This window comes from Bufo bufo, chromosome 5 (assembly GCF_905171765.1).
Source record: "Bufo bufo chromosome 5, aBufBuf1.1, whole genome shotgun sequence".
NCBI lineage: Eukaryota > Metazoa > Chordata > Amphibia > Anura > Bufonidae > Bufo > Bufo bufo.
The window spans coordinates 312266051-312285943 of NC_053393.1; the positions used below are offsets into that span (position 1 = coordinate 312266051).

The window sequence follows — 19893 nt, forward strand, 5'->3', positions numbered from 1 at the left end:
GGTGGGGGGTGGGCTTCCTATGAGGAGGAGCGCTGAATGCAGTGCCAGGCGCCGGGTAGCACTATGCGGCTCTGACACTGGGCAGTATGGGCAGGAGGCGGCAGGTGGCGAGAGCCCGGGTGAAGGCTCCTGCAGTGCCCCTGCCATGGATGAGGCTGTATTTCTATGGCATGCACGACCTGACGCTGGACCTGCTCAGCGTCGTGACGTCATGTTGCGTGCCGCTGCCGCCGCAATAATCCTGATTCCTTCCAAGCCGGCGCCTGGCGGAGTCGCGTCGCGGTGCAGCAGTGGATGGAGGGGTGACTCCGTCATGGCACCCCCCTTGTGAGTGGCACCCGGGGCGGGCCGCCCCCCCTTGGTACGCCACTGTACGGGACCTCTGTCCTCTGTCTGGGTGCCGGGGCCTAAATATGTGACAGTGGCCTGTTCCAGTGGTGGGTGACGTGAAGCCTGATACTCTGCTATGACATGAAGACTGATTCTGCGCTGACATAAGGCCAGATTCTCTGTTACGGGACCTCTCTCCTCTGCCTGGGTGCCTGGGCCTAAATATGTGACAGTGGCCTGTTCCAATGGTGGGTGACGTGAAGCCTGATTCTCTGCTATGACATGAAGACTGATTCTGCGCTGACATAAGGCCAGATTCTCTGTTACGGGACCTCTCTCCTCTGCCTGGGTGCCTGGGCCTAAATATGTGACAGTGGCCTGTTCCTGTGGTGGGTGACGTGAAGCCTGATTCTCTGCTATGACATGAAGACTGATTCTGCGCTGACATAAGGCCAGATTCTCTGTTACGGGACCTCTCTCCTCTGTCTGTGTGTCGGGGCCTAAATATGTGACAGTGGCCTGTTCCAGTGGTGGTTGACGTGAAGCCTGATTCTCTGCTATGACATGAAGACAGATTCTGTGCTGACATAAGGCCAGATTCTCTGTTACGGGACCTCTCTCCTCTGTCTGGGTGCCGGGGCCTAAATATGTGACAGTGGCCTGTTTCAGTGGTGGGTGACGTGAAGCCTGATTCTCTGCTATGACATGAAGACTGATTCTGCGCTGACATAAGGCCAGATTCTCTGTTACGGGACCTCTCTCCTCTGTCTGGGTGCCGGGGCCTAAATATGTGACAGTGGCCTGTTCCAGTGGTGGGTGACGTGAAGCCTGATTCTCTGCTATGACATGAAGACTGATTCTGTGCTGACATAAGGCCAGATTCTCTGTTACGGGACCTCTCTCCTCTGCCTGGGTGCCTGGGCCTAAATAAGTGACAGTGGCCTGTTCCAGTGGTGGGTGACGTGAAGCCTGATTCTCTGCTATGACATGAAGACTGATTCTGCGCTGACATAAGGCCAGATTCTCTGTTACGGGACCTCTCTCCTCTGTCTGGGTGCCGGGGCCTAAATTTGTGACAGTGGCCTGTTCCAGTGGTGGGTGACGTGAAGCCTGATCCTCTGCTATGACATGAAGACAGATTCTGTGCTGACATAAGGCCAGATTCTCTGTTACGGGACCTCTCTCCTCTGTCTGGGTACCGGGGCCTAAATATGTGACAGTGGCCTGTTCCAGTGGTGGGTGACGTGAAGCCTGATTCTCTGCTATGACATGAAGACTGATTCTGCGCTGACATGAAGCCAGATTCTCTGCTATGGCATGAAGAGACTGATTCTCTGCTGACGTGAAGCCAGATTCTCTGCTATGGGACCTCTGTCCAATTGATATTGGTTAATTTTTATTTTTTTAATTTTTATTTTAATTCATTTCCCTATCCACATTTGTTTGCAGGGGATTTACCTACATGTTGCTGCCTTTTGCAGCCCTCTAGCTCTTTCCTGGGCTGTTTTACAGCCTTTTTAGTGCCGAAAAGTTCGGGTCCCCATTGACTTCAATTGGGTTCGGGACGAAGTTCGGGTCGGGTTCGGATCCCGAACCCGAACATTTCCGGGAAGTTCGGCCGAACTTCTCGAACCCGAACATCCAGGTGTTCGCTCAACTCTAGTGGTGAACGGTAACAATGAGGAAAACATCTAGTAAGGGACGCGGACATGGTCGTGGTGGTGTTAGAGGACCCTCTGGTGCTGGGAGAGGACGTGGCCGTTCTGCCACAGCCACACTTCCTATGTACCAACTACCTCAGGTCCCAGTAGACGCCAGAATTTACAGCGATATTTGGTGGGGCCCAATGCCGTTCTAAGGATGGTAAGGCCTGAGCAGGTACAGGCATTAGTCAATTGGGTGGCCGACAGTGGATCCAGCACGTTCACATTATCTCCCACCCAGTCTTCTGCAGAAAGCGCACAGGTGGCGCCTGAAAACCAAGCCCATCAGTCTGTCACATCACCCCCATGCATATCAGGGAAACTGTCTGAGCCTCAACTTATGCAGCAGTCTCTTATGCCGTTTGAAGACTCTGCTGGCAGGGTTTCCCAAGGGCATCCACCTAGCCCTTCCCCAGCGGTGGAAGACATAGAATGCACTGACGCACAACCACTTATGTTTCCTGATGATGAGGACATGGGAATACCACCTCAGCACATCTCTGATGATGAAACACAGGTGCCAACTGCTGCGTCTTTCTGCAGTGTGCAGACTGAACAGGAGGTCAGGGAGGAAGACTGGGTGGAAGACGATGCAGGGGACGATGAGATCCTAGACCCCACATGGAATGAAGGTCGTGCCACTGACTTTCACAGTTCGGAGGAAGAGGCAGTGGGGAGACTGAGCCAACAGCGTAGCAAAAGAGGGAGCAGAGGGCAAAAGCAGAACACCCGCCGCCAAGAGAGTCCGCCTGCTACTGGCCACCGCCATCTGGGACCTAGCACCCCAAAGGCAACTTCAAGGAGTTCCCTGGCGTGGCAGTTCTTCAAACAATGTGCTGACGACAAGACCCGAGTGGTTTGCACGCTGTGCCATCAGAGCCTGAAGCAAGGCATTAATGTTCTGAACCTTAGCACAGCCTGCATGACCAGGCACCTGCATGCAAAGCATGAACTGCAGTGGAGTAAACACCTTAAAAACAAGGAACTCACTCAGGCTCCCCCTGCTACCTCTTCTGCTGCTGCCTCGGCCTCTTCCTCCGCCTCTGGAGGAACGTTGGCACCTGCCGCCCAGCAAACAGAGGATGTACCACCAACACCAACACCTCCGTCACCAAGCATCTCCACCATGTCACACGGCAGCGTTCAGCTCTCCATCTCACAAACATTTGAGAGAAAGCGTAAATTCCCACCCAGCCACCCTCGATCCCTGGCCCTGAATGCCAGCATTTCTAAACTACTGGCCTATGAAATGCTGTCATTCAGGCTGGTGGACACAGACAGCTTAAAACTGCTCATGTCGCTTGCTGTCCCACAGTATGTTGTTCCCAGCCGCCACTACTTCTCCAAGAGAGCCGTGCCTTCCCTGCACAACCAAGTATCCGATAAAATCAAGTGTGCACTGCGGAACGCCATCTGTGGCAAGGTCCACCTAACCACAGATACGTGGACCAGTAAGCACGGCCAGGGACGCTATATCTCCCTAACTGCACACTGGGTAAATGTAGTGGCGGCTGGGCCCCAGGCGGAGAGCTGTTTGGCGCACGTCCTTCCGCCGCCAAGGATCGCAGGGCAACATCCTTTGCCTCCTGTAGCCTCCTTCTCCTACTCGGCTTCCTCCTCCTCTTCTTCCACCTGCTCATCCAGTCAGCCACACACCTTCACCACCAACTTCAGCACAGCCCGGGGTAAACGTCAGCAGGCCATTCTGAAACTCATATGTTTGGGGGACAGGCCCCACACCGCGCAGGAGTTGTGGCGGGGTATTGAACAACAGACCGACGAGTGGTTGCTGCCGGTGAGCCTCAAGCCCGGCCTGGTGGTGTGCGCTAATGGGCGAAATCTCGTCGCAGCTCTGGGACTAGCTGGTTTGACGCACATCCCTTGCCTGGCGCATGTGCTGAATTTGGTGGTGCATTAGTTCATTCACAACTAGCCCAACATGTCAGAGCTGCTGCATAAAGTGCGGTCCGTCTGTGCGCGCTTCCGGCGTTCACATCCTGCCGCTGCTCGCCTGTCTGCGCTACAGCGTAACTTCGGCCTTCCCGCTCACCGCCTCATATGCGACGTGCCCACCAGGTGGAACTCCACCTTGCACATGCTGGACAGACTGTGTGAGCGGAGCAGGCCATAGTGTTGGCCCTGTTGCGCTGTTTCGAGTACTCCACCAACATGGCCAGTGGCGATGACGCCGTTATCAGCGTTACAATACCACTTCTATGTCTCCTTGAGAAAACTCTTAGGGCGATGATGGAAGAGGAGGTGGCCCAGGAGGAGGAGGAGGAAGAGGGGTCATTTTTAGCACTTTCAGGCCAGTCTCTTAGAAGTGACTCAGAGGGAGGTCTTTTGCAACAGCAGAGGCCAGGTACAAATGTGGCCAGACAGGGCCCACTACTGGAGGATGAGGAGGACGAGGATGAGGAGGAGGTGGAGGAGGATGAGGATGAAGCATGTTCACAGCGGGGTGGCACCCAACGCAGCTCGGGCCCATCACTGGTGCGTGGCTGGGGGGAAACGCAGGGCGATGACGATACGCCTCCCACAGAGGACAGCTTGTCCTTACCTCTGGGCAGCCTGGCACACATGAGCGACTACATGCTGCAGTGTCTGCGCAACGACAGCAGAGTTGCCCACATTTTAACGTGTGCGGACTACTGGGTTGCCACCCTGCTGGATCCCTGGTACAAAGACAATGAGCCCACCTTACTTCCTGCACTGGAGCGTGATAGGAAAATGCGCGAGTGTCACATGGGAACAAGTGGAAGCCCAAGGCGAAGGCAGAGGAGGAGCAAGAGGTCGCCAACGCAGCTGTGTCACGGCCAGCTCCTCTGAGGGCAGGGTTAGCATGGCAGAGATGTGGAAAAGTTTTGTCACCACGCCACAGCTAACTGCACCACCACCTGATACGGAACGTGTTAGCAGGAGGCAGCATTTCACTAACATGGTGGAACAGTGTGTGTACACCCCTCCACGTACTGACTGATGGTTCGGCCACATTCAACTTCTGGGTCTCCAAATTGTCCACGTGGCCAGAGCTAGCCTTTTATGCCTTGGAGGTGCTGGCCTGCCCGGCGGCCAGTGTTTTGTCTGAACGTGTATTCAGCACGGCAGGGGGCGTCATTACAGACAAACGCAGCCGCCTGTCCACAGCCAATGTGGACAAGCTGACGTTCATAAAAATGAACCAGGCATGGATCCCACAAAACCTGTCCATCCCTTGTGCAGATTAGACATTTATAACTACATCCCCTTAACAATATATTCTTGTACTCCAGGGCACTTCATTCAATCCTCTTTTTTTAATTTTACCATTATAATGCGGGGCAACCCAAAGTTGAATGAACCTCTCCTCCGTCTGGTTGCCGGGGCCTAAATATCTGACAGTGGCCTGTTCCAGTGGTGGGTAACATGAAGCCTGATTCTCTGCAATGGGACCATTCTCCTCTGTCTGGGTGCCGGGGCCTAAATATCTGACCGTGGCCTGTTCCAGTGGTGGGTGACATGAAGCCTGATTCTCTGCAATGGGACCTCTATCCTCTGTCTGGGTGCCTGGGCCTAAAAATATCTGACATTGGCCTGTTCCAGTGTTGGGTGACATGAAGCATGATTCTCTGCTATGACATGAAGCCTGATTCTCTGCTATGGGACCTCTCTCCTCTGTCTGGGTGCCGGGGCCTAAACATATCTGACAGTGGCCTGTTCCAGTGTTGGGTGACATGAAGCGTGATTCTCTGCTATGACATGAAGCCTGATTCTCTGCTATGGGACCTCTCTCCTCTGTCTGGGTGCCAGGGCCTAAACATATCTGACAGTGGCCTGTTCCAGTGTTGGATGACATGAAGCATGATTCTCTGCTATGACATGAAGCCTGATTCTCTGCTATGGGACCTCTCTCCTCTGTCTGGGTGCCGGGGCCTAAAAATATCTGACAGTGGCCTGTTCCAGTGTTGGGTGACATGAAGCATGATTCTCTGCTATGACACGAAGCCTGATTCTCTGCTATGGGACCTCTCTCCAATTGATATTGGTTAATTTTTATTTATTTAATTTTAATTTTTATTCATTTCCCTATCCACATTTGTTTGCAGGGGATTTACCTACATTGTGCTGCCTTTTGCAGCCCTCTAGCCATTTCCTGGGCTGTTTTACAGCCTTTTTAGTGCCGAAAAGTTCGGGTCCCCATTGACTTCAATGGGGTTCGGGGCGAAGTTCGGGTCGAGTTCGGATCCTGAACCCGAACATTTCCGGGAAGTTCGGCCGAACTTCTCGAACCCGAACATCCAGGTGTTCGCTCAACTCTAATAGAAACCCTTTAAACAGAAGAAAATACGCCTTCTGGAGTGGCCCAGTCAGAGTCCTGACCTCAACCCCATTGAGATGCTGTGGCATGACCACAAGAAAGTGAATCACACCAGACATCCCAAGAATATTGCTTTACTGAAACAGTTCTGTAAAGTGGAATGGTCAAGAATTACTCCTGACCGTTGTGCACATCTGATCTGCAACTACAGGAAACGTTTGGTTGAAGTTATTGCTGCCAAAGGAGGTTCAACCAGTTATTAAATCCAAGGGTTCACATACTTTTTCCACCTGCACTGTGAATGTTTACATGGTGTGTTCAATAAAAACATGGTAACATTTAATTCTTTGTGTGTTATTAGTTTAAGCAGACTGTGATTGTCTATTGTTGTGACATAGATGAAGATCAGATCACATTTTATGTCCAATTTGTGCAGAAATCCATATCATTCCAAAGGGTTCACATACTTTTTATTGCAGCTGTATATACACACATGCACTGTACTATTATATGTATATATTAAATGTATTATATATAGTCATATACACATAGATATGAATAGAAAGTATATATCTGTGTAATTGTATAAAAAAATATAAATAGTTTTGATCTATTTGTTTATAATATTTAAAGAAAATAGACTTTTTACAAAAAAAAAGTTAAAATTTTTCCAACAGTGTGTGCAAATATATATTTATATATTTAAATTAATAAATTAGCCTTTATTTATATATTTAATTTTACTGGGAACAGAAATTACTAACTTACACAGCCAGCAGCCGACGATGTAGCCGGCCTCCCTCACTCCTGTCAGGCCTGACAGATCACAGCACAGAGCCGAAAACTCTGCCGCAGAGAGAAGATTTGTGACGATGTAGCCGGCCTCCCTCACTCCTGTCAGGCTGACAGGGCACAGCACAAACTGTGATAAGAGTAGATTCCTTTTAAAATTGCGCTTCCGAGCCCTGCAAGGTGCCTGAGACAGATCTCTCTTCACTGGGAGCTGCCTATGCACAGTGCACATGCTCTGCGCATTTACGCCTCACTAGCAGTCAGCTCAGGAAGTAGCTGTTACCTCAGGCTGAACAGTGTCTCGAGTGGCTGGTGTTGAAGCAGCCTGTCCTAGTGAGTGTAATTGGCATTCTATGACGTGTTTCTGATGCAATGACTTGATGACAGCTATTTTAGGGTCCCACAATTATAACTCCCTAGGGAAAACAAGCTTCTTTTGATAAATAAAGGTACTTATGAATGTTTTTACTATGACATAATATTTCTTTTTTTGGTGTAGTTTAGTTTCCCAGAAAACCCCCTTAAGTTATTTTTTCAAATCCCTCAATTATTCCCCCTTTTTATTTCTTCGGAGCCAAAGCCTGGGGTTCAGCGGTATTCAGGTCGGAGCACCGTGACACACATAAAGAGACATTTAGGCTGCACTACACCACTCGGCATTCCTACTACACCTGGGGCGCGATACAGAGGGTCCTGGGGGGAGGCGCCTGTTGCACTACTGCACATCTTGACAAAACAGAACTCTGTAGTGATATGGAAGAATATATTTTAGGAGATTAGAGAGCAAGTTAATTGATGTGTTTCCTTTTTTTCCTAATAATAGGTGCAGCAAAATATAGGAAACTTCTACAAGTTGTTCAACCAAGAATTGTCATTGTTGAAGAGGCTGCTGAAGTTTTGGAAGCACACATTATAACAGCGCTAAGCCATAGCTGCCAACACCTTATCCTAATTGGAGACCACCAGCAGGTATGTATTTATATGTTATTTGAAGTGTGTTAACTGTAATTTAGTGTTTGCTCATGTACAGTACTACACTACAAAATAGCACAATATAAACAGATGCTATTAAAGGGGTTTTCCAAAGTCAGAATATGGATGGCCTGTCCTTAGGACATGAATATCAGATCGATGGAGGTTCAACTCTTGAAACCTCACCAATCAGCTGTTTGAAGGATGAGTGAACTTTTCAAAATTCAGTTCGGTTCTGGTTTGTCGAATTTTTCAAAAAGTTCAGTTTGGTCTCAAATAGATTCTACTTGAACCAGTTTGGCTTCAATTGCCTTGGGAATAGGTTTATAACAGCCTCTAGTGTCAAAGAACTCTGAATTATTAGGAAAACATGTTATCTCTTTTTGTTAAAGTTTTAAGAATTCTTGCTTTTTCTCTCTTGAGCTCAATGACAGCAATAGTAAATCATGTCAGTAACACTAACATACATAGCTATGAGCAACTGCGTGTTAAGGAGAACAGTGTGTTTAAAAACAAACTGCTCCGTTGCATGTGTTGTGCTTTTCATATTACAAAGCATCCCTTATTAGCGGCAGATAGTGTTTAAACACACAGTGTTACGGGATAAAAAAGTGGATTGTTGGGGTACCAAGTGTCCAAAAATTATGCCTTGCCGAGGTCAGAATGCTTGCCCATACGACACACACAAGTGCTACTTGTCAGAAGAAAGAGTGGGATGTTGGGAGCAAGCCTCTAAAAATTAATAAATTCTCCCTTTTAATTCAGAGCAACAGTAGCATAGTGTGCATGTAGAAAGGGTAGGGTAAAATAGGCACATGGTGCAATAGTAGAGGCAGCAAAAGCAACATAGCATGGAACATACAAGTCGGTAGATCGGCTGTCTGTGGGTGGCAGTAGTATTAGTCGCAAATGCGTAGCGTCAGTACTGATTGCAAGGGGCATGGCTAAAGGTTCATGGGTCCTGGTGGACATAGGTGCGCCAAGCCTTTCTGCTGCCTGAGGCAAAAATTAAAACAGCACCCGCATGCCAAATTCTAAACCTAAGCCTTTCTCTCCAGCCCTATTGTTAAAGACATACTTTGAAAACCTTACATACAGCGCTACAAAACATACAGGGTAATACAGTCCCACATACCTCTTACATCCAGTGATGTCTCCTCTGATGTAGACGTTCTCTTGCCTCATCTTCTCCTTTCAGACCATTCCACCGTTGTGATTTCTTTCAGCCATCTCTCAGCTCTACAGACATTGACAGACATCTTAGTTTCCTACCTTTCCATCATCCCCCCACCTTCTGAACACCCCATTCTGCCACTGTCAATACTGTGCCCACTGTGCTCCCCAGCATTATACTGAAGAAACAGTCCCCCTGAAAATACTAATACCACACACATAGTGTCGCCATCAATAATTATTCGCACAGAGTGCCCTACAAATTAACTGCCCCCAGGAAACAGTGTCCCTGACACTAATAGTGTAAACATAATTTCCCTCAAAAATTATTGTGCTAAGCTGATACTGTGCCAGAATGTTCCCCACAGTAATAGTGCTGCTCAAAGAACCACCTATAGAAATAATTATCTGCCAGAGTGAATAGTATTAACAATACCCCCAATAGTAATATTGTCCCATTGTGCCCATACTAGTTATCACATTCCCCATAATTCTGCAGTAGTAATAATTCTCCGTCTAATGCCCCCTAATGTGTGCCACTACAAAAATACCCCATTATAATATGCGCCAATACTAAAAATACACCCTTCATATGCACAGTACAAAAGAATACCCCCTTATAATGTGCACCAGTACAACCCACCCCTTATAATGTGCACCAGTACAAAAAGTACCCCCTTATAATGTGCGCCAGTACAAAAAATACCCCCTTATAATATGTGCTAGTACAAAAAATACCTCTTTACCTTTCAGATCAGAACCCATATCAGACCTTAGATCAGACCCCCATATCAGAAACCCAAATCAGACCGCCATATCAGATCAGATGCCCATATCAGACCCCCAAACTCAATATCATATCCTCAGATCAGACCCCCATATCAGACCGCAAGCAAAATCCCCAGATCAAACCCCCCATATCAAACCTCATATGATACCCCCATTAGATTTCCATGTTAGACCACCATGTCAGACTCCCATTTCAGACCTCATATCAGACACCCTTTAGACCTCCATGTCACACCCCAATTTCAGACATCAGATCAGACACCATTTAGACCTCCATGTCATGCCACCTTATCAGACTTCAGATCAGACCCCTTTTAAAGCTCCACGTTAGACTCCCATCAGACCTCACATCAGTATAATAAGTAAATTAACTTACCTCTCCTGCCCCACCACTGCTTTCCAGGTCTGGAGGTCTCTCCTTCAGTCCCTGCTCCCTGATCTTCTCCAGCCCACATTGCTCTGTGACCTAATTGCGTACAACATCAGGTCGGAGTGTGCGCCTTATGTCCTGATGCTGTACCAGTCAAGCCAGTGCAGTGCAGACCTGAGACCTGGAGAAGACCAGAGAGGGTAAGTACATCACTATCAGTGCTTCCAGTGTTGGACTGAGATAGAAAGGGCCCACCAGAGGAATAGATTTTGAGGGTCCATCCTCAATCAATACAAAACCATATAACTCTGCCATATATTTTGCACATAATATCACCATATACTGTACATAAAAATCCCACCATTTAACGTACACAGAAATGTTACCACTATACACGTTGTGAAGTAGGATAAGCAGCACTCCAAACCCACCTATTGGGCAAAATAATTTCACTGGACAGCTGAAATTAGGTCCAAAAAGAGGTGCAGGCGGATGAGGATCGAGGCTTGAGGGTCCTAAATAGCATCAGATTAAGGAAAGAATCCACAGCACTCTTCCATTTCAAAGAAGTCTTGTAGTTTTAATTCAGTAGACAGCAAACATTGCGACGTTTTGACATATATAGTCTTTATCAAGCAGTGAAAAAACAGATCATGGTGTACCTTAAATAGAGGCCTAATTTGTGGGTGTAGAGAACATCCCCTAGTGGGCGTGTGTAATCCAATAATTCTCAGTGCTGAAAAGTGTTAGGCTCCATTCACACGTCCGCAAATGGGTCCACATTCGTTCCGCAATTTTGCGGAACGGGTGCAGACCCATTCATTTTCTATGGGGACGGAATGGATGCGGACAGCACACAGTGTGCTGTCAGCATCCGCATTTGCGGAGCGTGGCCCCGATCTTCAGGTCCGCAGCTCCACAAAAGATAGAACATGTCCTATTCTTGTCCGCAGCTTGCGGACAAGAATAGGCCTTTCTATAGTGGTGCCGGGCGGGTGTGTTGCGGATCCGCAACACACCACGGACGTGTGAATGGAGCCTTACCTTAATATAGTGCAGCATAGACAATAAAGTGAGATAGTCAAAATAGCATGTAACTTACAATTGGAACGACCCCATGTAAGTCCACATCATTCCCTGTGTAGGCATGAAATCACGCCAGTGTCCGGCGTTCTGAGGTAGAGACTGCGCAGGCGTGGGCGCGTGCATAAGGGTGAGTAAAGTAAGCACGCGCCACGTCCGGTAGAAAGACACTGCATCATAGAAGATTCATGACGTATTGAGTTACTAGGGAAAAGGACTAGTAGGTCGCATCATAGAAGATTCATGACTTATTGAGTTACTAGGATACCTCCAATCAACTGATCCAGATGACGTCAGTTGTAGCTAGGTAAAAAAGAAATTTGGCAGCAAATATATGAAGAAAAGCCCCCAGATTAAAGGCAATACAATTATATATCATATTGTAAAGGGCCTTGTGGATGCAATGTGGGTCCCCAGAATTCGAGAATTTGTGTGGGTTAGAAGACAACACTGCAACATGCTGTGTTGTCATAGTAACCAAACGCCTTGACAAACATTGTATGGGCTAAAAGGAGGAACCAAAAGGCTACTGAAAAGAGAGGTATCATTTAGATGACTCAGGCCCCTTTAACACGGGTGAGAATTCCACGCGGGTGCAATGCGTGAGGTGAACGCATTGCACCCGCACTGAATCCGGACCCATTCACTCCAATGGGGATGTGCACATGAGCGGTGATTTTCACACATCACTTGTGCTTTGCGTCAAAATCGCAGCAAGCTCTGTATTGTGCGTTTTTCACGCAACGCAGGCCCCATAGAAGTGAATGCGGCTGTGTGAAAATCACAAGCATCCGCAAGCAAGTGCGGATGCGTTGCGATTTTCACGCATGGTTGCTAGGAGACGATCGGGATGGGGACCAGATGTTTATTATTTTCCCTTATAACATGGTTATAAGGGAAAATAATAACATTGTTCATAATAGCATTCTTAATACAGAATGCTAAGTAAATTAGGGATTGAGGGGTTAAAAAATTTTAAAAAAAAATTTAACTCACCTCATCCACTTGTTCGCGAAGCCCGGCTTGTCTTCTTTCTTCTTCTTTGAGGACCTGGGAGGAAAAGGACCTTTGGTGACGTCACTGCGCTCATCACATGGTCCATCACCATGGTGATAGACCATGTGATGGACCATGTGACGGACCATGTGATGAGCGCAGTGACGTCACCAAATGTCCTTTTCCTCCCAGGTCCTCAAAGAAGAAGAAAGACGACAAGCCGGGCTGCGCGAACAAGTGGATGAGGTGAGTTGAATTTTTAATTTTTTATTTTTTAACCCCTCCATCCCTAATTTACTCGCACTGAAAAATCGTGCATTTTGCTGCAACGCACCCACATCTTGTCCGGCCCTCATACGCGACGCCCGTGTGAAAGGGGCCTTACTGAACCCCATTGGGGTAGCCCAGTGGCCAATCATGCAACTATTGGAGGGCTGCCTTAATAAAGTGGGGTCATCATTTAGATGACAGTCACTCACTTAGTGATAAAGGAACCACCTTCATCAATTTATCACACATAAGTATCACCATTAAGGAAAGCTGCCCAAATAAAGTGGGGTCATCATTTAGATGACAGTCACCCACTCAACTATAGGAGCCATCCCAGTCAAATTACCCCACATAGATATCACTATTGGGGAGAAGGTCCACAATTTGTGGCTCCACACCCCATGGTTAGCAGTGGGGAAAGATCAAGGACATACTGTAGAGGTGGGTGACCATCAGATCACTATTAAGTATCTAGGCAGATGGAAGCCCCGGGCGCAATGTCCCTTCATTCATACATACAGTATAGTACCTCAATTGTTTAGCCGATGGTGTCACTCCCAAAAAACTTTATTTGTTAGTAGGAGTAATACAGGATCCCTCAGAGGACAATCAAGGGAAATCTAGAACCGTGTTAGTTGATTGGGGGTACCTGTGCAGTCTACATCCTAGAAGAAGACGGACATTCTAGAGTAAAAAACTATGGTAGGAGGACTTGGGCATCGCATGGAGAAGTATCTAGAAATAAAAATAAAGAAGACAAAGAATTACACAACAATCTCAATATTTAAGAAATACTACTATGTTCCATAACTACAAAAGAGAAAGGGTAGCTTACATAATCAGGGATAATCAAAGTGCGGTATCTGTGGATCGCTACAGCTGAGTAATGGATTTAAGGTGCTCTTGGTTTATGTGACCCACCCAGTCACAAAGAGGAATACAAAACAATAGTATAGGATAAACCAGGCACTCAAGTATGGAGTAAATTGATAAGGATATTTATTCCCACAATAACAATAGAATATAACAATAAAATTCACCAATAAAAGACTATAAAATATTATAAAACACTTTAAACCGTAATAGCAGCAATATAGGACATATACACTAAAAATAAATGCGTTAATTGAATAGCAGCGGCATTTATGTTAAACTCAATACATAAATTAATACGCAGCAGCAATGGACATATGTATTAATTAATAAATAGCAGCATTGGACATATGTGGCTTGTAGATACTGAAGTCATTGGGTTCAGAAGACAAGGAAAACGCAGAAAAACCGCAATTGGTAGCAGAGTCTTATAAGCGCTTCTTTGGTTTTGGTAATGCTAAAATTGCACAGCGGTGGCGTCCCACCGATTTGAGCAACTATGTTGCTTAGTTTTACCTGGCCAATATATCTTTATCCTACGTCCGGATCTGTGGAGATTTGCTGTGGGCGCGGTGTCACCTGGATATCCTGCTCACCGAAGCAATGTCTGTGGCTTTATTAGGATTCCTCCGGTGTTCGTCGCTCTCAGTCACAGCTGGTAAATTCTTGGAAGTCCAGGGGAACTATTTTTCCAGCATGCCGGTACAGGGTATTAAACCATACGCGTTTCGGGGTTCTCTGAATGACCCCTTCCTCAGTGGGACAAATCGGTGGGACGCCACCGCTGTGCAATTTTAGCATTACCGAAACCAAAGAAGCGCTTATAAGACTCTGCTACCAATTGCGGTTTTTCTGCGTTTTCCTTGTCTTCTGAACCCAATGACTTCAGTATCTACAAGCCACATATGTCCAATGCTGCTATTTATTAATTAATACATATGTCCATAGCTGCTGCGTATTAATTTATGTATTGAGTTTAACATAAATGCCGCTGCTATTCAATTAACGCATTTATTTTTAGTGTATATGTCCTATATTGCTGCTATTACGGTTTAAAGTGTTTTATAATATTTTATAGTCTTTTATTGGTGAATTTTATTGTTATATTCTATTGTTATTGTGGGAATAAATATCCTTATCAATTTACTCCATAATCAGGGATACCTGTTAAATAAAAATATTTAACCCAAAGTCTCTATTAAGTCCTTTCGGTTCCACGGTGTTGAGTTCATGACTCCATCTCAGCTCCAATTTTTTTCAATAAAGTCTCACGATTGCCTACCCTGCGAGGTGGTAGAACACCATCTATCACTAAAAATTTTAGCTGTGAAATGCTGTCGATGTTTGACAAAGTGTTCAGGGACGGGTAGCTCTATCGAATCTTAGATTTATGTTGAGTAATTCTCTTCTTCACTTCCTGTGTGGACACAGGGACATTGTAAATATAAATCACTTTAAGAGGAAATGTTTAATAGTGTCCATAATTACTTTTAACAGAGATATCAAAATCTTTAAGATGCATAGTATCTCTACCTGGCTGCAAAGGAGATGTGGGTGTACTTTAAAAAGGAGAGGTGGCAAAAAACACTTTAAGTCTAAGACGTCTAAAGGAGGCATGTAAATCTATTTCGCAGTCGAACCAGTCTATCTTTGTGATGAGGCAGAATGACAGACCTTTATTAAGAAGAGAGAGTTCAGAAGCGGAATAGTTACCACCAGAGAGTCAGTTACTGTTTAGTCTGTAGAAAGTCCTTCTATATCCACCAGAGAGTCTATTACAATTTGGTCTGTGGAGAGTCTTTCTGTATCCCTAGGTGTCCAGTCACAGTCAGGCCTGTAGGGGGCTTCTTGGACCTGCTTATTCTGGTGTAGCCTCCCTGTTTAAGTCCTCCCCTCCTTTGTGGTCTCTGTCTCTTACATGTAGCTCCCATTTTTGTCCTAAAAAAGGATTGTTGTCACTAAGTTCTTCTGAGGATTCAGTAGCTGTTGTGCCAACGTCCATTTTCTTGCTTGTGCGCCTGGGTTTAGCCCTTGGTTTCCTAAATTGCGGTTTGGGCCAATTTGTTGCTAGCTTTTTGTATACCTTTCCTTTATTGTAGTCTTCCAAATCCCAGAACCATTTCTGACATTTGGAAATTTCAATGTTATTGCGGTATTTCAATAAATTGATACACTTTGCTCACAATCCCATCATACACTCTGTATAATTCCACCATATAGTATATAGGCAAGTTCTAAATATGCTGTAAACATATGATATATTATAAACATAAATAATGTCACCATGCACTCCACATATAGTCTGTGCCTCTATATAGCGTACATATAAATGATGCTGACATATGATGCAAACACAAATATCATCACATACTGTATACATATGTACAATATACATACAAATAATGCATGCACCTCTTAGTACTGCCATATTCTGCACACATTAATAATGCCACCATATACTGTACACACAGATAATTCTGCTGTATATTCAGCACATAAATAATTGCATTATACAGTAAATGAATAGTAAACATAAATAGAAATCATTGGAAACTACAATGTGAAATAGTATGATTAAATCCTATGCAACCAGGGGTGGGAGGGGAGCAGGGGGACAGTAAGGTTCATGTTTTTTGGTGGGGGGTGCAGAAAAAAATATTGACTAGACAATATTCAAATACTGCTCAAGCGACATAGGCAGAATATACCGGTACCTACAGATGCAGTATACATTCACTGCTGATGATCTGCCCCAGAAAATGGTGGCAATTAACCATTAATATGGCACTGAATATACTCACACAGTTACAGTGTATACACAGCAGTTGGCTTAAACGTTTAATGAGCTTCTATACCATAATTAAAAGGTTATCTGACACTGAATAAAATTTACAGACAGGTGGACAGAATAAAAAAGGATTCACCTTTTCCCAGTGTCCTGGTTTTTACTGCTTCTTCAATACCGCACCATCATTAACAGTACAGACCCACTCAACAGTATGGTCCCATTAGTTTAATTAAAGGCAGCTGTGACCGCTCAGTACTCGACCGCAGCACAGGTGCATTGCAACAGTGACAAGACAGACCCTTATGCATTCTACTCCAGGCTGCCACAGTTCTGTGAAATTAAATAGTGTCCCAGAGGCCAGAATCAAACAAGGTGACCCTCATTCTACTTCTGTAGTGGGGCTAGACATGGAAAGGAGTGGGATAAGGGCAATCCCTGCAAATCCAAAAACCTTAGCGGAGAGGCAGAATAGGGATAGCTAATTCTACTTTTATCGCGTGGCTATCCAGTAATCATCAGACTGCTTGATGTCAATGATGCACCTGCCAGTAAGTAAGCATACAGATTCTGTATGCATACATTCTGGCAAGCGTGCACAAGGAGCCAGTTCTTTCTGACTCCGTCCACCACTGAGATGATTGGGTGTCATCCTCCTGCTCCTCTACCTCCTACTCTTCCTCTTCTTTCAGTGGCAGCACCTCATCCTCCTCCATGGGAGTTTCTCCTTGTCGGTCCACAACAGCTATGGGGCAGACAGCAAGATGTGTTAGCTGTTTGTCTTCTGTCGTCGTCCCCTGCTGCATGATCGTCAGCATCTGTTTTAAGATAAATATGAAGTGGATGAGATTGTTTATGCAGCAGATATCCCTACTGACAAATTTCTTTGCCTCTTTGAAGGGCTTCAGGACCTGAAAAGTGTCTTAGATGAGCTGCCACTGCCTGACCTCGAAACAACACATGCTCCCTGCTGAGGCTGTCTGGTGCATGACAAAATCATTCATGGCTTCCCATTGTTCGTACAGACACCCTAAACAGTGTAACGGCAGACCTTTTCGTTGCTGCAAGTCCAGGAGAATGATCCTTGCCATGTAACAATGGCTGTAATGCGAGGACAGTCTCCTGGACATTGCCATCCCCTTGCTCAAGCCAGTGTACTTTAAAAAAAAAGCTTTGCACAACTAGGTTAGTCACATGCGCAATGCAGGGAACACGTGTTATTTCCCCCAGGTTCAGCACAGCCACTATGTTACAGCCATTGTTGCTGACTACCTTGCCCAGTTGGATTTAGCAGGTGACAGCCAGAGGGATGTTAGCTGCTTGATGTACTTCAGCAAGTGATGCGCTGTGTGGCTACTCTATCCTAGGCCAATCAGCTCCAACACCGCATGGCAGCACATGACTTGACACATATGATAGGAAGGAGGGGGAGTTATACTGTGCTCTGCTGCTGTTGGGGACAGGAGGGTTTCCATGGAGGAGTAGATGGAGGAGGTGGATAAGTGACTGGTGAGGGAGCCAGGCCAACAAAATCGTAGTGAGGTCAAAAGGACTTGGCCTTGTTGCAGCAGTGGTGCCTCGCAGGAGAAGCAAAACATTTTGAAAGACACCATACTGCCCATGAATGCCCCTGGCTGCCGCAAGGGAGACTGGAAATCGGAGGAAACTCTTGTTGCTCTAGCTGGCGGCCACATCTGTTTGCCCAAAGGATGGGGAGATGCAGCTTCATGTGGTTTGATAGAGCTGTGGTTCCTATGTTTGTGTTTGACTCCCCACTGCTCATTTTAGTCTTGCAGAGCTTTCACAGGGCAATGCTTTTGTCTTCAGGCAGCGTGGAGAAAACCTGCCAGACGGGAGATACTTGCGCAGATCTAGATGCAGCCAAACTTGGCTTAGCTCTGGCACATGTTGGGTCTAATGCACCCACTGTGTAAGTGGCATCAACAGTTCTTAGAGTAGATCTGGTCCTGGCAGTTCTTTGGGAGGTTCTGTTTGTATATTCACTCTTTTTTGCTGCTGCTGCCACCAACCTCCTCCTCTGATGTTACCACCTCCTCCTCAGCAGCCCAATCATTGGAATCCTCACCCTCCCTACCACTTTTATCAGACTGTGATATGTCATGTTGTGCTCCTGGGCCCCCGTCCTGATTTCCTGTCCTATATTTGCATTGACTGCCACAGTCGCTGCCCACACTGTCAATTCCGGGGCTGAACCTCCTCCTCAGGGCAGTCCAAATGCTGACTGCTCTCACACAAGTCATAGGAAGTGGTGTGCTTTTGTTGCTTCTTCTTAGGAAAAAGGAAGGTATCCCATTAAGAAGAGGCAAGAAAGACAGAGAGGACGGCATGGAATGGCTTCTCTGGGGCTATAAAGTAGGAGGAACATGAGGAATGTTTGACCCAGTGGCTCCGAAGCAGACTCAGAAGTCACCTCCACGTCATCTTGCTTTGACTGAGAGGAGTAAGCAGTCCAATTCACAATCTCATCCTCTGTCTCCTCAGTGATAATGTTTTGCCCTTCTGAAGCCAGGGAAAACTGTGGCTAGATGGCTGGTGCTGCTACTACCCACATTCTGGCTTTGGAAGAACAAGGCCTGGTCCTGGGTCTTTTGTTTGGAACTTTTCCATAGTCCTGTTATTTGCCCTAATGTACACAGTCACACAAAGTATGGAACAGTTTGAAAGTTTGTTTTCTGGAACTTAGACACTGCTACTGACAAATTATTTTGGAAATAATGCATTATTGGCCCCGCTAAAAGATTTGGCCTAATGTCATGTGGGCTTTCAAATACACAGATTCACAAAATAGCTTTCCCTAGTGTAAAACATAAGTTGTCAATCTACTATGAGATTATTATCTCCACACACACACACACACACACACACCAACACTTGAACTTAAAACGCTACCCTCTGGATAGTAAAACTTTTGTTGTACACTTGTATTGCTATTTTCGCAAACCACATACACTGCGTGCAGAATTATTAGGCAAATTAGTATTTTGACCACATCATCCTCTTTATGCATGTTGTCTTACTCCAAGCTGTATAGGCTCGAAAGCCTACTACCAATTAAGCATATTAGGTGATGTGCATCTCTGTAATGAGAAGGGGTGTGGTCTAATGACATCAACACCCTATATTAGGTGTGCATAATTATTAGGCAACTTCCTTTCCTTTGGCAAAATGGGTCAAAAGAAGGACTTGACAGGCTCAGAAAAGTCAAAAATAGTGAGATATCTTGCAGAGGGATGCCGCTCTCTTAAAATTGCAAAGCTTCTGAAGCGTGATCATCGAACAATCAAGCGTTTCATTCAAAATAGTCAACAGGGTCGCAAGAAGCGTGTGGAAAAACCAAGGCGCAAAATAACTGCCCATGAACTGAGAAAAGTCAAGCGTGCAGCTGCCAAGATGCCACTTGCCACCAGTTTGGCCATATTTCAGAGCTGCAACATCACTG

At 46.0% G+C, this 19893-nt stretch overlaps 1 protein-coding gene across 2 annotated transcripts in view; it reads left to right on the forward strand.

The window, feature by feature from the left end:
- LOC121002769 (NFX1-type zinc finger-containing protein 1-like) overlaps positions 1 to 19893 on the forward strand; it is a 291483-nt gene that overhangs the window by 222492 nt on the left and 49098 nt on the right. For both annotated transcript variants that reach the window (XM_040434303.1, XM_040434304.1), the window contains one exon: positions 7946 to 8091. In XM_040434303.1, coding sequence (XP_040290237.1) covers positions 7946 to 8091 — 146 coding nt within the window. The remainder of the gene's footprint in view (positions 1 to 7945; positions 8092 to 19893) is intronic.